Source organism: Opisthocomus hoazin, chromosome 18, assembly GCF_030867145.1.
Source record: "Opisthocomus hoazin isolate bOpiHoa1 chromosome 18, bOpiHoa1.hap1, whole genome shotgun sequence".
NCBI lineage: Eukaryota > Metazoa > Chordata > Aves > Opisthocomiformes > Opisthocomidae > Opisthocomus > Opisthocomus hoazin.
The window spans coordinates 7557460-7572902 of record NC_134431.1 but is presented as its reverse complement, the minus strand read 5'-3'; the positions used below and the strand labels follow the sequence as shown (position 1 = coordinate 7572902).

The 15443-nt window shown below is 55.5% G+C and overlaps 1 protein-coding gene across 1 annotated transcript; it reads left to right on the top strand.

The window, feature by feature from the left end:
- The first annotated feature begins 6691 nt into the window (after window positions 1-6691).
- Window positions 6692-10345, top strand: MAFB (MAF bZIP transcription factor B). The gene has a single exon (XM_009942740.2). It carries the CDS (start codon window positions 7392-7394, stop codon window positions 8325-8327), a length of 936 nt encoding a protein of 311 aa, XP_009941042.2. The 5' UTR covers window positions 6692-7391; the 3' UTR covers window positions 8328-10345.
- Window positions 10346-15443: the final 5098 nt, after the last annotated feature.

Genomic DNA, 15443 nt, shown 5'->3' with positions numbered 1-15443 from the left:
CTTAAAAATGTTTGGGGAGGAAGGTGGGGGCTTGCAGAAGCCACCTCATTTCCAGTTCAGCTCATCTTTATCTCCCAGAAATGCACAAAAGGACTTTAATTTCACTGAATAACAGCTTTCTACTAAATACTTCCTCACTTCTGCACCTGGATCTGCACGGAGGGGCTAGCGTAGGAAGATCGCTGCGTTTCCTTAGGTGAAGAGAGAGCTTCATTCCCGAAGGGCACAATAAACCTGATCCTTCCTCTTCTGATCAACAAGAGCACAGAAGCTGCAAACCTGACCAGTACATCAAAAAGGAGCTTGAAAAATACTTTGAGCAAAAAATGCTAACGGTGCATCCTTCTCCTGTAACCGCACTGATATTAAATCAGGAAACAGTACAGAACAACCACAAACACATATATACAGGAGCTGTCAAAACAGAAACAAAACAAAATCCCTAATGGGGAATAAAGGTGCAAAGAGCAAAAAGAAGAATATACAGCATAGGCTTTATGATTATATTTAAATCCTTAGGCAGCAAATGCTGGAAAGGGAATTCCAAAAATTTTCTACACATAAGCAGTTTTTTTGATCCAGGACTTTGTGCAATGAAAAGGAATTACAAATCAGTCTGAATGAAAGGGTTTGGGTCCCAGCGGGTGTCGGAGCGTGCCTGTGGCCTCCTGGGCTGTAACAACAGCCCCGTGATCCTTCGAGGGCTGAGGGACGCGCTCAGCTCTGCTGCAAGTGGCCTCACCGGTGCCACGGCTGTTGAACGTGCAGCAGCGCTGGTCTTTCTGAGAAGATGCTTGTGTGGTCCTGGGTTTCCTCAGGCACAGCTGAGGCCAGATCTCCCTTCCCTCCTTCTTGACCGTCTGAAGATCTGATCATCAAGAAAGTCTCCCACTGAGCCCCGTGGAAAAACAGGCAACATACTGTGGCCAGAAAGGGGTGCTGACCTTTTTCTGGAAGATCTCCTGACTGCTCGTGACTTTGTGACATTGGGCATAGGTCCCTGTCTCCCTGAAATCTCCCTTTTCTATAAGCCTTCCAAGGAAGCTAAAAGCCCTTGAGAAGATCACTTATCCCACCCAGACATCTATGCAGCACCTCTGTATTCATAAGAGAAGCAGACAAGCAGGAAGGAATTTTTTTCTAGTAAGATGTGGTCCAGGTTCCGAAGTGACTGAAAAACCTTTGAATAACACAAAATGCCATTGCAGGGTATGACTGCAGTAATTGTAGTCCTTCAGCTACTTCAGTTCCAAAAGGCAACTTCTGATTGCTCAGAAAGGTTTTGGTGCTGCTTATTAGCAAAACGCTGTAAAAGGAGCCCAGATAATGAATTCAGCATGCCAGGGTTCAAGTGGGAAGCCGGACTTGGCCAAGCACTGGGGGAAAGCTGATCCCAGCAAGGCTTGAGCAGGGTTTTTGTGCTTCCGGATCAGGTGTTTCTGCTAGAAACCAGTTTTACCAAGGTGGCAAGGGGAATAATAGCAAGAGTGTGTGTTGGAGGGGGGGCTATGATGAGACCGCAGAGTTTGGAAATGAGGAGAAAAGAGACAAATTCCCCTGGAAACAAGTTTGGATCAACTTGTTTGTGGTATGATGGGGCTAAGGCTGAAAGAAATAACTAGGAGGAGGATGTTCCTGCCCTCTGCTTACCTGCCTGCCAAAGACACCCTGGGGGACGTTGCAGCAGAGGGTGAAATGCTGCCATTTCTTCTTGAAGACACCCCCTTCCCTTCCCCTCCCCAGGGTTCAGCGAGACCCCGAGCAAACTGCAGTGGGTGCACGGAAAGGCAGGAGGAAAGTCACAGCACCCCCCCCCCCCCAAGAACCCCCTCGGGGACGCGCACCCGAGCAGCCCCGCGCCCGACGCTGCCGGCCCGGGCTAACCCCGAGCAGCCGGGGGCACTGAGGGGGGGGGGACGGTGGAAAATCCCCGCTCCCTGGCTCCTGCATCCCCCCAGCCTCGCCGGAACGCGGAGCTTCTCCTGGACATCTCCCGCACCGTGCGCTGGCGCGTGCCCCGCGGCCGCTCCGCGCTGTGACCCCTCCCGGGATCCGCCCCCCCCCACCCCCCTGGAGCCGCCGAGCCCCCCCATCCCACCCGTCCCCGGCCCCCCCAAAGCCGCGCTGCCGCAGCCGCCTTCGCTCCGGGGGGAGCGGGGGAGCCCAGCGCCGGCGGCGGGTTCCCGGGGCCCGGCACCGCTCCGGGAGGGGGCCGCCAAGGCAGGTGACCCCCCCCCGGCCCCGGGGAGCAGCTCCGCGCCCGGCCCCCCGCTCCCCGCGCAGGGGACGTCACGGTTTTAATTAAACGCGGTGCTTTCAAATCAGCCCCCTGAACCACGCCATCCCGTCCAGCAACACCCGTCCGGGCGCTGCTGCAGGACCCCCCCGCGACAGAGCAAACCCCGCACCCTCCGCCCGCACACCCTGATCCCCCCCCCAGCCCCAAGAAGGGGTTTAATGCTGAACACTGCGAAGCCTCAGGGAAGAAAAATACCCCCCCCGAAACCTACCCTTCTGCAGTGCTGCTCCGCGCCCTCGTCACAGATCCACCCGTCAAAACCTGTCTACAGTTAGTACTGGGATTTGCCCCGCTCTGAACTGGTTCAGGGTAAAATCCCAGTTAACCCGGGAGGGTACAATAGCTTGTTTTATACCGCAAAACTGCCGTGCAGACTTTGCTCAAAGAATGTCGCACGCTTTACTTTGACGATCCCCGCGGAAAAGAGAGAGCGAGCGGGGGGAAACAAAGACTTCTGATCACCGTTAGTCATTTAATCCGAAATTCGTGGGCCATTCCCGCCAGCCCGAACAGGCAAACATCAACACTTTTCTTTCTCATGCACATGGATCTGAGATAGATGATTAACCAGGTCCCTCGCTGCTTACACAGGGGGCAAAAAAATCCTGACAAACAGCACGGGGTCTGCTCGCGGTTTGGGAAATGAAAAATCAAGCGGTGGTGTGCGTGTGTGTGCGTGTGTGTGTGTGTGTGCGTGTGTGTGTGTGTGTAGGAATTAGGAAAGTGATGCCCTTTTCCGCCGTCGGTGCCGGCTGCCAGCCAGGGGTGATTTGGGCTTGGGTGTTTGTTTGTTAACACATCTCCCATTTCAGACAATATATCCCACTAATATTAAGGGGTGAAAAAGCTGATTCCGAGGGAAAAGTGCCAGTTAGAGACAAAAAAACGAGGCGCGCTTCTCAGATAACCAGTAGAGTGGAAAACACATATATAACAGTCTTCCTAATTTTTTCAGTTACCTGTAACTGCTGTTTTTAAGAACTGGGGACTGGGATGCCACCGTAATAGGATTCCCTTTCTAAATGTCACCCCCCGATTCCGGCAGAAGCCCTACCGAGCCCAACACATAGAGGTGTCTATATGCTAAGGTTTTAAGGGCGAGCTGTCAAATTTTAGTGGCGTAAGGACCCCCAGTGCCCCGCCCTGGGCGGACACTCCGGATGGAGCTGAGCTGAGCTGAAAGGACACTACCTTTTTCTTTGAACCCTTCCCGATTTTGGCCGGGAGTTCGCGAAAGGGAGGAGGGGGGGAGACGAGGGAGAGCGGGAAGAACTCATTCTTTACTCGAAACTAACCTTAAAAAAAAAAAAGTATCTTAAAAAACAAAAAGCACACACACACACAAAAATTACAGGCACCCGATGAGCAGATTTCGGGTGTAGGGAGAAGGTCGCAAATAAAGAAAAATTGCTCGGAAGGCTTTGGGGGGAGGCGGGCTGTGCCCCGGCGCTGCAAGGCCGGGCGGGCGGGTGCCCCTTCCCCCCCGACGGAGGGATTTTTCCTCCGCGGGCGCGCAGGGAACGGCGAATCCTCTCGGCAGCCGCAGGACTTTGCCCCGCGGAGGCTCTCGGAGTGCGGGCGGGCGCGTAGGGCCGGGTGCGGGGAAGGGAAACTCCCCCCCGGGCTGCCTCGCTGGGCTGCTCAGCCCGGGAATCCTCCGCTGCTGCTCCAGCAACGTTAATTTTTCCTCAATCCCTATTTAAAAAAAAAAAAAAAATAGATCAGACGGAGGAACATCCCCCCTAACCTTTAAATCCCAGCGAGAATAACGTTTGGTGGCTGAGTTAAAAGCTCTGCGATAAACAAAATTGGCCTTTAACTGGGGATTCGGGGCACAAAGCGGTTCTTGCTTCAGACGGCCACGTAACGCCGCAAGTTTCGTGGGTTGTGTTTTGTAGAGGGGAGCGAGCGGTGGAAGAGCAAAGAAACGAACCCAGAAAGCGCCCCGAAATTTTATGACGAGGAGGACGGATCAGCAAAACCGATCTGTAATTCACAGCTTAAAAGATTAAGAACAGGGACAGAGCGTGTGTGGACAGGGAGGTAACCAGATCAATGCTTCCTCCGCCTTTCAGTAGCTCCACCTTGTGAATATACCTCAGTAATTATGAGAGGAAAAAGGATTATCCATCTAATTTCGCAGGGTTGCATCCGAGCTTCCCGAGCGCTCGCCAGGGTCCCCTTTCCCTCGCTGGCAGCGAGAACGTTTAACGTGCAGGTAAAAATAAAGCTCTCCCCCAAGCAGCTTCCAGGACCTCATCAGGAATAAGTCCCGCGGACGCGCACGGGAGGCTTCCGGCTCTCCCCGAGCCCCACGGCAGCGACAGCTCCCTGCCGGGGACCGCCGAGCAGCTGCCCCGAGCTGCTCCCCCCCCCGGCCCCGGCCCCTCCGCGGGTGGGCACCGCGCACCGCGGGATCTCCGCCTCTGTGCGCCGCGGGGCCGCTCGTTAACGGCGGAAAATAAAAAAGCGGTTTCCCAAATCTGGGAGGGATGGGAGCCCAGAGCCCCCCGCCGCTGCGTTGCCCGCGGTGGGCGCAGGGTGCGGGGAGAGCCCAGGTACATGTGTGTGTGCGTGTTCCACGCGTGTCCTCCCACACACGCGTTGGGAGCAGAACAACCCGCGGAGCGAGGTCTGCGCTGTCCCGGGAGCGCAGCCCCGCGTCAGGCGGGATCGGGGTGCGGGGGGGAGCGGCGCGCCCCCGGGACGACAACGCAGAGGGGTGGGGGGGGAGCGGAGCTGACCCCGCTGTCGTGCGCTGTCGGCTGGGAGTTATGTCGTGGGGAAAAACTCGAGCGAGTGGCCCGGCATCTCGCACATCGCCACCAAAATGAGCGCCCGTACATCCAGCTCCCCCTCCCTGGTTCCCACCTCCTCCTCCCTCCAGCCCGCTGCCGGAGGGACCCCCGGAATTTTTTATTTTTATGGAGGGGGTCTTTGCGCGACTTTTGCCTCCGCGGTTCCCTGCGCGGCCGCGGCTGGCTCCGCGGAGACGCGGACGAGCGGGGCAAGCAGGGCCGGGCTGCGGGCACCGTCCCGGGTACCGCACTCGGGCCCGGCAAGGAGGGGACCGACGGCGGGGGGCTCTGCCTGGGGACTTCGGCAGCCTTGTCCAAGCTCCAGCAAGGCAGTTCCCCCCTAACTAATATCTGAAAAGCAGACAGGTCTTGAACTTTTTTTTGTTCTTTCGGCTGAATAAATTGCGGGGGGGGGGGGGGAGGAGGGGATTTGGGAGATGCTGAGGTGCAGCTCCAGAGGGGCTCGGCCGGGCCGGGACCGCGGCAGCCTCGCTCCCGCTCCCGCACCGCTCCCGCACCGCTCCGCCCGGCTCCCCTTTTTTCCGGGTGTTTTTTTCCCGGTGAAAAGCCGCTGTTATTCTCCAAAAGGACACTTGGGGTCGCACTTTATGTCTGTTTGAGCATAAAAATGGTGTAAGAAGCAGCCCTAATCTCCCTTAATCGTTACAAAATGTTCGAAAAAAAAAAAAATCATGTTACCGGACCAAAAAAAAAAAAAAAAAGAAACTACAAAACCTTACAAGCCGAGTACTCCTTTGCATGCAGCCACTCAGGGAGGGAACAGCAGAGGAAAGCAAACACGGTCCCCTCAGAACTGAAATGTAATTGCATTTTCGCCCTCCTCTCCCTTATATTTGCCACGGTGTGTGTCAACGCCTTTGCTTTACTTTCGGGGGAGATTTGCTTGCTGTAACCGTGAGGCTTCCCCCGGTGGTACAAGCGGAGCCGACAGCCTTGCCGAGCCGGTGCTTCCCTCCCCCCAGGGTTCCAGCGCATCCCCCTCGGCAGCACCCCGCAGCCCCGCCGCTCGCTCCCGGCCCGACGCGCTGCGCGCCCGTGGCCGGTGCCCTTTTCCCCGCGGTACCTTCGCATCGGGGCCGCTTACAGAAAGTTGGAAGGGGCGATGCGTGTGCGCGGGATGGGGGGGGGACACACGCCGACCGCCTTGAAATTTGCTATGGGACGGCAGCGGGCAAAAAAAAAAAAAGGACTTTGTTATATTTAGAACAAAGGGACGGGCAGGGTGTCCCCGAGACCCCCCCCCCCCCCCCCTTTATGGACTGCGGAGGCCGAACACGGCGAGGGGGGGAGGGGGGATAAATAAGGGAGAGGAGGGGACGGTGCGGGAGGGGGCAGCGCCCGGCGGAGCGGGGCAGGGAGCGGCGGCCGCTGCGGAGCTGTCACGGCGCGGCCCGCCCCCACCCCCCCCCGCCCGCGCCCGGCCCCGCCGCCCCCCCCCCCCCCCCGCCTCCCGGCCCCGCCGCGCGCTGCCATTGGCGCGGCCGCCGCCGGCCCCGGCCCCCGCCGCGCTCTCGGCGGGCACGGCCGTATAAGAAGCCAAGGGGGGCTGCGCTGCGAATCACAGCCCGCACGACCAGCGCTGGAGGCGGCAGCCGCGGCCGAGAGCTGGGTTCTTCTCGTCCCCCCTTCTCCTCCTTTTTTTTTTTTTTTCCCCTCCCTTCCTCCTCCTTCCTCCCCCTCTTCCCTCCCCTTCCCCTGCGCTGCCGGAGCCAGAGAAAACTCCCGTGCAAAGCCCAGCCGCCGCCGAATAGCCCGTGCGCTCCCCGGGCCGCCCGCTCGGGCTGGAAAGTTGCGGCAGGGTCCGGTGCTCTGCTGCGGCGAGGGGAGCGGGGGGGGGAAAGGCTCCGGACTTACAAAACCCCGACGGGGGCACGGGCCAGACGTTGCGTGCCGTTCTTCCTCCTGCCCAGAGCCGAAGGCAGCATCTTTTGTTTTGTTTTTGCTTTTTGCCCTGCCTGCCGCTGCTCCTTTCTCCTCGCAACCGGGCGGCCGAGCGCTGGGAGCTGCTGCAGCCTTGCAAGCGCCGGTACAAAGCGACGGGAGACGCTGAGGCGGCCCCGGGAGCCGGCTCGTCCTTGGCTTTGTTGCTTCGGACTGAAGAAGCCCCAGAAGCCGGGAGAAGGAGGCGGCGGTGGAGGGGGGAGAAGGAGGAAAGGAAGTGAGCGAGCGAAAGCCAAAGTTGATTTGGAATAGGGGAGCGCGGCTGTGCCAGGCTGCGCGCTGGGGTGAGGTCTCCAGCCCCCTCCGCCCGGAGAGGTGCCCGCAAGACAGCGATGGCCGGAGAGCTCAGCATCGGAGCCGAGCTGCCCACCAGCCCCCTGGCCATGGAGTACGTCAACGACTTCGACCTGATGAAGTTCGACGTGAAGAAGGAGCCCCTGGGCAGGAACGACCGCTCTGGCAGGCACTGCACCCGCCTGCAGCCGGCCGGCTCCGTCTCCTCCACCCCCATCAGCACTCCCTGCAGCTCCGTGCCGTCCTCGCCCAGCTTCAGCCCCACAGAGCAGAAGACCCACTTGGAGGACCTGTACTGGATGGCCAACAGCTACCAGCAGATGAACCCCGAGGCGCTGAACCTCACCCCGGAGGACGCTGTCGAAGCTCTCATTGGGTCCCACCAGGTGTCCCAGCAGCTGCAAGGCTTTGAGAGCTTCCGGGCCCACCACCACCATCATCACCACCATCACCAACACCACCACCAGTACCCCGCGGTCACTCACGAAGACCTGGCTGGCAGCGGGCACCCTCACCACCACCACCATCACCACCACCAGGCCTCTCCCACTCCCTCCACGTCCTCCAGCTCCTCCCAGCAGCTCCAGAACTCGCACCAGCAGCATCCCCCCTCCAGCAGTGTGGAGGACCGGTTCTCGGATGACCAGCTGGTCTCCATGTCCGTGAGGGAGCTCAACAGGCACCTCCGAGGCTTCACCAAAGACGAGGTGATCCGCCTCAAGCAGAAGAGGAGGACCTTGAAGAACAGGGGCTATGCCCAGTCCTGCAGGTATAAACGTGTCCAGCAGAAACACCACCTGGAGAACGAAAAGACCCAGCTCATTCAGCAGGTGGAACAGCTCAAGCAAGAAGTGACCCGGCTCGCCAGAGAGAGAGACGCCTACAAGCTCAAGTGTGAGAAACTTGCCAGCAATGGCTTCAGAGAGGCCGGCTCCACCAGTGACAACCCGTCTTCCCCCGAGTTCTTCATGTGAGTGCTTAACAAAAATAATTAAAAAACAAACAAAAAACCCCCACCCCCCAAACCTGACCCCCGTCACCTTCTTCCCCCGCTCCCATACTCCTCTGACATCTCCATCCATCTGTCTGCTTGACTAGAGAGAAAGAAGGAGAGAAAAATAGAGACTTGATTTTTTTTGCAGCATCCAGTCTTCTAGAGTAGCTGTGGGAAAAGTAGGCTGGGGGTGGGGACGGGAGAGGTAAAGTGCAACTTTTTGACTTTCACTTGTGAGTCAGAGAGAGGGACAGAGGCAGAGGCAAAGGAGAAAAGGACAAGTGAAGCATTTTATAGATCGCTTGCTTGCAGAACAAGATGGACTTTAAGAGAATAATAATAAAAAAGGACAAAGAACAAGCCATCTATAACATACTGCCTGCTTGGAAAGAGAGAGGACATTTACAGCACCATCTCATGCACAATTTACCTGCTTGGAAAAAGAGAATAAATAAAAAGGACAATATATGCAAACTCCCCATATATTGCCTGCTTTGAGAAATAAGTTACAGAACTCAGATGGGACATTCAATCTAAGAAAGGAAAGAAAGAATGAAAGAAAGAAAGAAAAAAAACTCATCAGTTTTATTGCCTGCTTGATTATATAGAAAAATACGAAAATCTGCATTAAAAATATTAATCCTGCATGCTGGACATGTATGGTAATAATTTCTATTTTGTACCATTTTCTTGTTTAACTTTAGCATGTTGATCATCGATCATAGATTTCTGTTGTTGTTTTGTTTCATCGATAAGAAAAGCATCACAAGTTATCAAACTTTTTACTGCTTGTGCAGTTTTGTTCGTTGGTTTTGCTCTCTTATTTTCTTTTATGGTTGTTAGCTTGTAAATATCTGCTACTTCAAACCGCACAGGAGAAAAAAAACACAACAAAAACAAGATAACATTTCAGCAGGCTGGTTATACGGTTTGTTTGGTATTAAAGAGATACTTAAGGAAAAAAAAAGTTATGGGCATTTTGCATTAGAAAAAAAAACAACTTTGTATATCTGGTGCACTTTTAAGTTGTATGGTTTTTTTTAGTTTTCATTTTGGTTTTTGTTTGTTGGGGCAGAAGCAAAAACGCCTGAATGGCATTGACAAACCTAAACTTCACAGGGGAAAAGCTCTCCTCGGTCACCAGAGCCTACTCCACGCTCTAAAGCGGCAGCGAAGCTCTTTCCTTCAGGACATTTCCCAGCCTGGAGTGGTTAGGCTTGGCCAGATAATTTCCCTTCTGATTGTACACTCAGGAAGCGAAGGGCGGACGAGATACCAGTTCCTTTTAAGAAACAACTGCCCCTTGATTCTCGGTAAATAAATAAAAAAGCCCGCTACAACCCCCTCGTTCCGAGCCAAGCTGCACCCGCAGCGAGGGCTCCGCGTCGCCACCGACCTTGGGTTTCTCAGTGGCAGCGGCGGCGGAGTGGGCTGGAAAAGCGTGTGAAACTCAGACTTTTTTTTAAGAAGACATACTGCAACTTTTAAGTGTATACTTTTGCGATGATTTGTAATCTGCTTCTCCGCTTCCCTATGCAGCGAGTGAAAGTTTTAGCCAAAATTTATTTGCAGTTGTATAGTAGTAGTAGTTTGGAGTCTTATGGGTGTTTTTATTACTTTTTTTTTTTTTTCCTCCTGCAGGTCAGTAAAAGGATTTACGTTGCACTGACAAAAATACCAAAATGAAAACTTATTTTTTAGTTTCCTTTTAGGATAGCTGGCACTGCTGGCCGGATGCATTTTAAGTTTGTATTAGTTTATAAATTAACAGTAATAACAAGATTGTAATGAACAGCATGGTGCTTGCAGTTTTAAATATTGTGGATATTAGTCATGCATCAGAAAACGATCTTTGGTTTTTACTGATTCAACTGTGTTGAAATCAAAACATTGCAGCAGCGGAAAAAAAATTGTTTTTATTTCATGTAAACTTCTGAAGGGATCAGTTTCAAATCCTGCTTATGATATGAAAAATATTAAAAAACCTGGTCTATTGTAGTTTTATTCAGACTGGTTTCTGTTTTTGGTTATTAAAATTGTTTCCTATTTTGCTTATTAAAATCATTGAAATAGCATTTCTTGGAGGGACCTGCTTCTCTGACGTCTCGTCTTCCGAAAAAAAACAAGAAAGGAAAACGTTCGGACCCTCAGCCCCCCTCGCTCTGCTGCCCAGCCCTCTCCCACCGCCCTGCGCTGGGCGAACCTGCGCTGCCCACTCAGGAACTCTGCTGCAGGGGGGGTAGGACCGCTGAGCTCGGGGGGAGCATCCCTCCCCCCATCCTCCCCGCCGGGGACGCGGAGCGGCGGGACCCCCACTCTGGGCACAGCGGCGGGGCTTGGGGGGGGGGGGGGGGGTCCCGTCCGCTGCAGCCCGGCGGGAAGCGGAGCCTCCGGCCCGAGCCACCCCCGGGCTGCGGGAGAGGGGAAAAGCGAAGTGCAGGCACTTCCCCCCCCATCTTTTCTTTTTATTTTCTTTTGCATTAGAAAAGGAGAGGGCTTGGACAAGTCTGTCCTTTCCCCCGGCTGCTTTGGGATCCGGGCTGGCCATTCACTCTCCTCCTCTCCATCTGCACATTTTATTTACTCCGGGTTTTTTTTAATTTATTTTGTGTGGTTCTTTTTTTTTTTTTTTTTTTTTTTTGAGCAACCAGCAGTGTAGATGACTTTTTAGATGCACGTGGGGAGGGGGACAGATCTCCCCCTGCTACACCCTGGGGCTCAGCACCTCGCAGCCCCGCCACCCATCAGCAGCTCCCGAAATCGCACCCAGGGGAGGTTAAAAATCGCCCCCGCTCCTGGCCTGGCTGCGAGAAAGGGAGCCCCAGAGCCGGGGCGCAGCGTGTCTGCGCGCTGCTGCTCTCCAGGTGGGAAAACCGCGTCAAACTTTAAATTCCTCTTCAAAACAAAAATCCGAGGCACCACACAACCAAAAATAAGAGCCTTTCTCGGCCCTGCTCCTCTTCCCAACGGCAGCGAGCTGTCTTTGAAAGGACGGCGTGAGGCGTTTGGACAATAAACCGGTTAAGGACAGCGTGGGAAAAAGAAAAAAAAAAATCAAAAGCAAATACAGTAATTTAAAAAACAAAATCCCCTCCGAAACTCCAGCCGCATCCCTGCCTTGCCAGAGACAGCTGGGCCGGCCCCTGGGCTGGGGGAGCGCGGAGGGGGCCGGGGCCCGTCCCAGTCCCCGGCTGCGTGCTCCAGGCCCGGGGAACGGGCTCGTAGCCTGCTGCCTGGGGCGGGGGGGACACGGGACACGAGTTTGCAGAGGGAAAGGGCGAGAGCGCCTGGCTTTGCCTGCGTAGCCTCCCCCCCGTCCCTTGCCAGTAAATGCTATGGCTGCAGAAAGCCAGAGAGGAATATTGTTTGTGGGAACTGCCACCGCATATTAATGTCCCCTCATGCATGCATTGAATAAATCACTGGGGCTAATTGAACAACAACAACAACAACAAAATAGGAAAACCAGGCCTTAGAAAAGCCCTCCGGATTCCCACCGCGGAACTGTGTCAGACCCGCTGCACGGCCAGGGCTGCTGCGGCCGCCGGCGCCTCGGCCGCGCCCGGTCCCGCTCCTCGGCTTCAATTTATCCCGTTTAAAATAAAACAAAATTGCAACCAAGCACCCCTGCGGGCAGCGGCTCGGGCTGGTGGGACTGGGATCCGCCGGCGCTGAGGGGGACGAGCCCGACCCTGGCTGCCCTCCCGCCAGGGGGTCGGCCCGGCTTCCTCGGACGGCTCCTGGGGTGGGGGTGGGGGGAACACTCCCCCCCGCCCCCCCCCCCCCCCCCTTGTGTTCGGCCCGGCCTGAGGCTGGGCAGGGCTCTGCCCCGGCGGCGGGGACGGCAGCCCCGGGGGTGTCGGGGCGGGCAGGGCCCGCCTGGCCCCCCCGCTGCCTGCTTCCCTCCAGAGGAGCCCCATTAGCGAAGGGTGACCCCCCATCTCCCCCCAGCTTCGCTCGCCACCCCGGAGCATCGGGTTTGATCTCCCGCCGTTCGCTAATGACGGAGAGCTGAGGGCGCAGGACTCGGGGGCACGGCGGGCCGCAGCTTCTTAAAGAGAAAGGGAAAAGGAGACACCCCCCCCCCCTTTTCTTCCCCCTTGGAGCGGGGGGCTGTGCGGGTCAGCTCGGGGCCGCCCCCTCCCGGGGCCCCCCGCTTTCCACCCTGAGCCCTGCAGAGAAGCTGCATGTCAACTGCGGGGGATGAAGCACCTTCCCTCCCCAAAACCCATCTTCATCCCCCTCTCCGGACGCGCTGCTCTGCGTGAGGGTCCTCTGCCCGTCCTTCGAGCCACTTCTCGGCACGCACATCCCGGCGGGGGGCTGGGGGCCCGCTCCGCGCCCGGGAGCTGCAGCAGCACCGGGCACCCCGTACCCCTCCCGGAGCTCGGAGGAGGCCGAGCACCGACCACCCCCCGCTCCGGAAACCTGCCAGGCGGTCCCTCGGTCGCCCTTGAGGCACTCCGGAGCGAAGATGCTGCAAACGGCCCCCCCCAAAAAGCCCGGTGTAGCCAGGGAGCGGTCCCCCCCCCCCCATCCGCTCCTTGAAGCCTCGGGGAGGCTGGGGTCGGGGTGCAGACGAGCCCGGACCGCGCACCCCCGGCTGGACCAGTGGTTCAGGGGCTCTGGGGTGTGCTGGGAGGAGCAGCGTCCGTGCCTCTGCAGCCAGAAACGCGGGGGTCGGAGCCCCCCGACGGCAGCGTGGGGGGGTGGGGGGGTGGCCGCCCTTGCACACCGGGCACGGGGCGTGCGGCGGGGAAGAGCCCGAGGTCTGCACCGCTGAGTGTGGCTGCCGGAGGACGGTTCACTCTGCGATCCCGCCTAGGGCAGGAGGAAGATCCTCTTCGGTGAAAACCCGGTTATTTTGTTCGATGTCGCGTTCTCGCAGAAGCTGTCGCTACCGGAGCCAGATCTGCACCCCCCCCGCCGGGACAGGGGTGCCAACCGGCTGCGGCTGCTCCCGGGATTAACCGGGACGCTGGGACAGAATCGGCAACAGGACCCCCTTCCCCCTGTTTACCGACACAAAACTTACAGGCTAGCTCTGCCAACCGCTTAACAGACTCTTTTCGATATTCCCTTCCCTCCTCCCCTCCAGGAGAGTGTATAAAACTGATTGTCTTTAAGTCCAAAACAGAGAAATCCAAGACTTCAAAGGATTTTTTTTCGACTAAAGATAGAAACATCACTCTCGGATTTTCCAGGGATGCTGAGTGTTGCTGCCGGCCGGTGGCTGAGCTGCTCCGTACCGGGGTGGGCAGGCGAGATGCGCTGGGAGGATGAGATAACTCGAGAGATAACTGTTAGCAGCTGGTTTAGGGTTTATTTTCTCCTTCCCCCCCCCCCCCCCTTTTTTTTCTTTCCCCCCTTTCGGGCTGGCGCAGTGCCCTCCCGGCCCTCGCAGGCTGCTTGGTGCCGGTGATTGACAGCCCAAGGTCAGGGAAGCTCTCGGGGGCTGCGGGTGTCGGGTTGCGGGGAGGACAGATGGAGCATCCCCGGCGCTCGGGAGAGCCCCTCCCACCCCCGAGCAGGCTCCGCGGGGCCGCGCTGCGCGGCTGGGGCCGGGGGGCGAGCCGGGTTGCGCGGCCGCGGAGCTGCCGGTCCGGCTCCGCGCCCGCCGCCGGCCAGCGTCCTCCTCGGCCGCCGCCGCGGCTCCCGGCGCTCTGCCTCTGCTCTGGTGTCTTTTTCAAATTCGGAGTTTTGACTCCCTCCTTACGGGTTTGAAAGAGGACTTCCCCACCACCGAGGGGAAAAAAAGCTATTTTGCTCCTTATTTGGACAAGTTTCAGTTATGTTGGGTTTTTTTTTTTCCCCCTTAAATCATTAGGTTTCACTCCACTAAGGTTATAGTAAATCTGAAGTTACACGCGCACACACGCACACACAAGCTCTAAACAGCCTATTGCATAATTCTGCGAAGCGTGTTCAGTAATGTAGCACGCAGCGGTCTGATAGGATCCCACACTGGACTTTTGTTTTGTGCAAGAAGGAGAAGAAGGACAAGAGGGAGGGGGAAAAAAAGCTTTTAAGTGATGCCTTTTCTTGATTTTTAAACGGTGATTTTCTGTAGAGAGCTCTGAACACAACATGAGGTGCTGCGAAATGTTTTCTTGCTATTGCATCCAGGACAGGGAAGAGACAATTTATATTGGTGAGCTGGTCCTGCGCATCGTGTTGTGCGGAGGTGCTAGCAAACGGATCGTGGTGTACTTGAGACCTAAGGTACTGCAAGTCCTTTGCCTTAAACAGAATTACTCAAACGGGGGCTTCTTGTATTTACAGGTCTGTCAAAACACCGTTAGAACAAACACTGCAGTAAAGAGGGAAAAAAACCCATTCCACTTAAAGAAAGCGACACATTTTCCTGTCCCACAGAGACTGCTATTAGGTTTTAGAGATAGTTGTCCTCTGCTATGTTTTATTTCCCCTTTTAAAGTTTCGCTGTTTGTCTTCGGGCACAGATTCAAAACATTGCATTTCCACTTTATACATGTGTTCTCTTAAAAGATTTGTTTAGATAAGGAAACCAATGCTAAGTGTTCTCACTTGAAAGAAATTAAATATATAGAATGAAAAGCTGCTGCTAAAATATATAAAAAAACCACTTAAATTAATAATAAGAACTTGTTCTGAGGCAAAATTCAATTTTGCTTCCTATTATGCAATCTTTGCATGTAAAGTTGCTTTAATGCAAAATAGCAGCTTATCAAAAATTCTGTTTTATTGGTATCAAAAATTTATGATATCCTGAGGCATGAGGGGCAGAGAGCAAGGTAGGAAAGCTGTGTCCTTTTACCAAGTTTAGTGCTTTCGTTAAAGTAAACATCTCAAACTTATTTCTCCTGCCTTCTTCCTCATTTTTTGGAGGCAGTGGGCGAAGGCTTATGCCAGCAAGAACTCCTGCACCGACAATGTCACTGTGCAGCTCTAACACACATGAAGACATGTCCGCACAAATATAGAGGTGGGATTGTTGCTAAACTCTGATGTTTGAATTCAGTATTGCAATAATGCAGATGTGTTGCAGATAAATGCAGTTTGTGCCTGTATTTGACTATCGAAGCCTGCAACCTCCCGCCGATAAAACACAGAGATC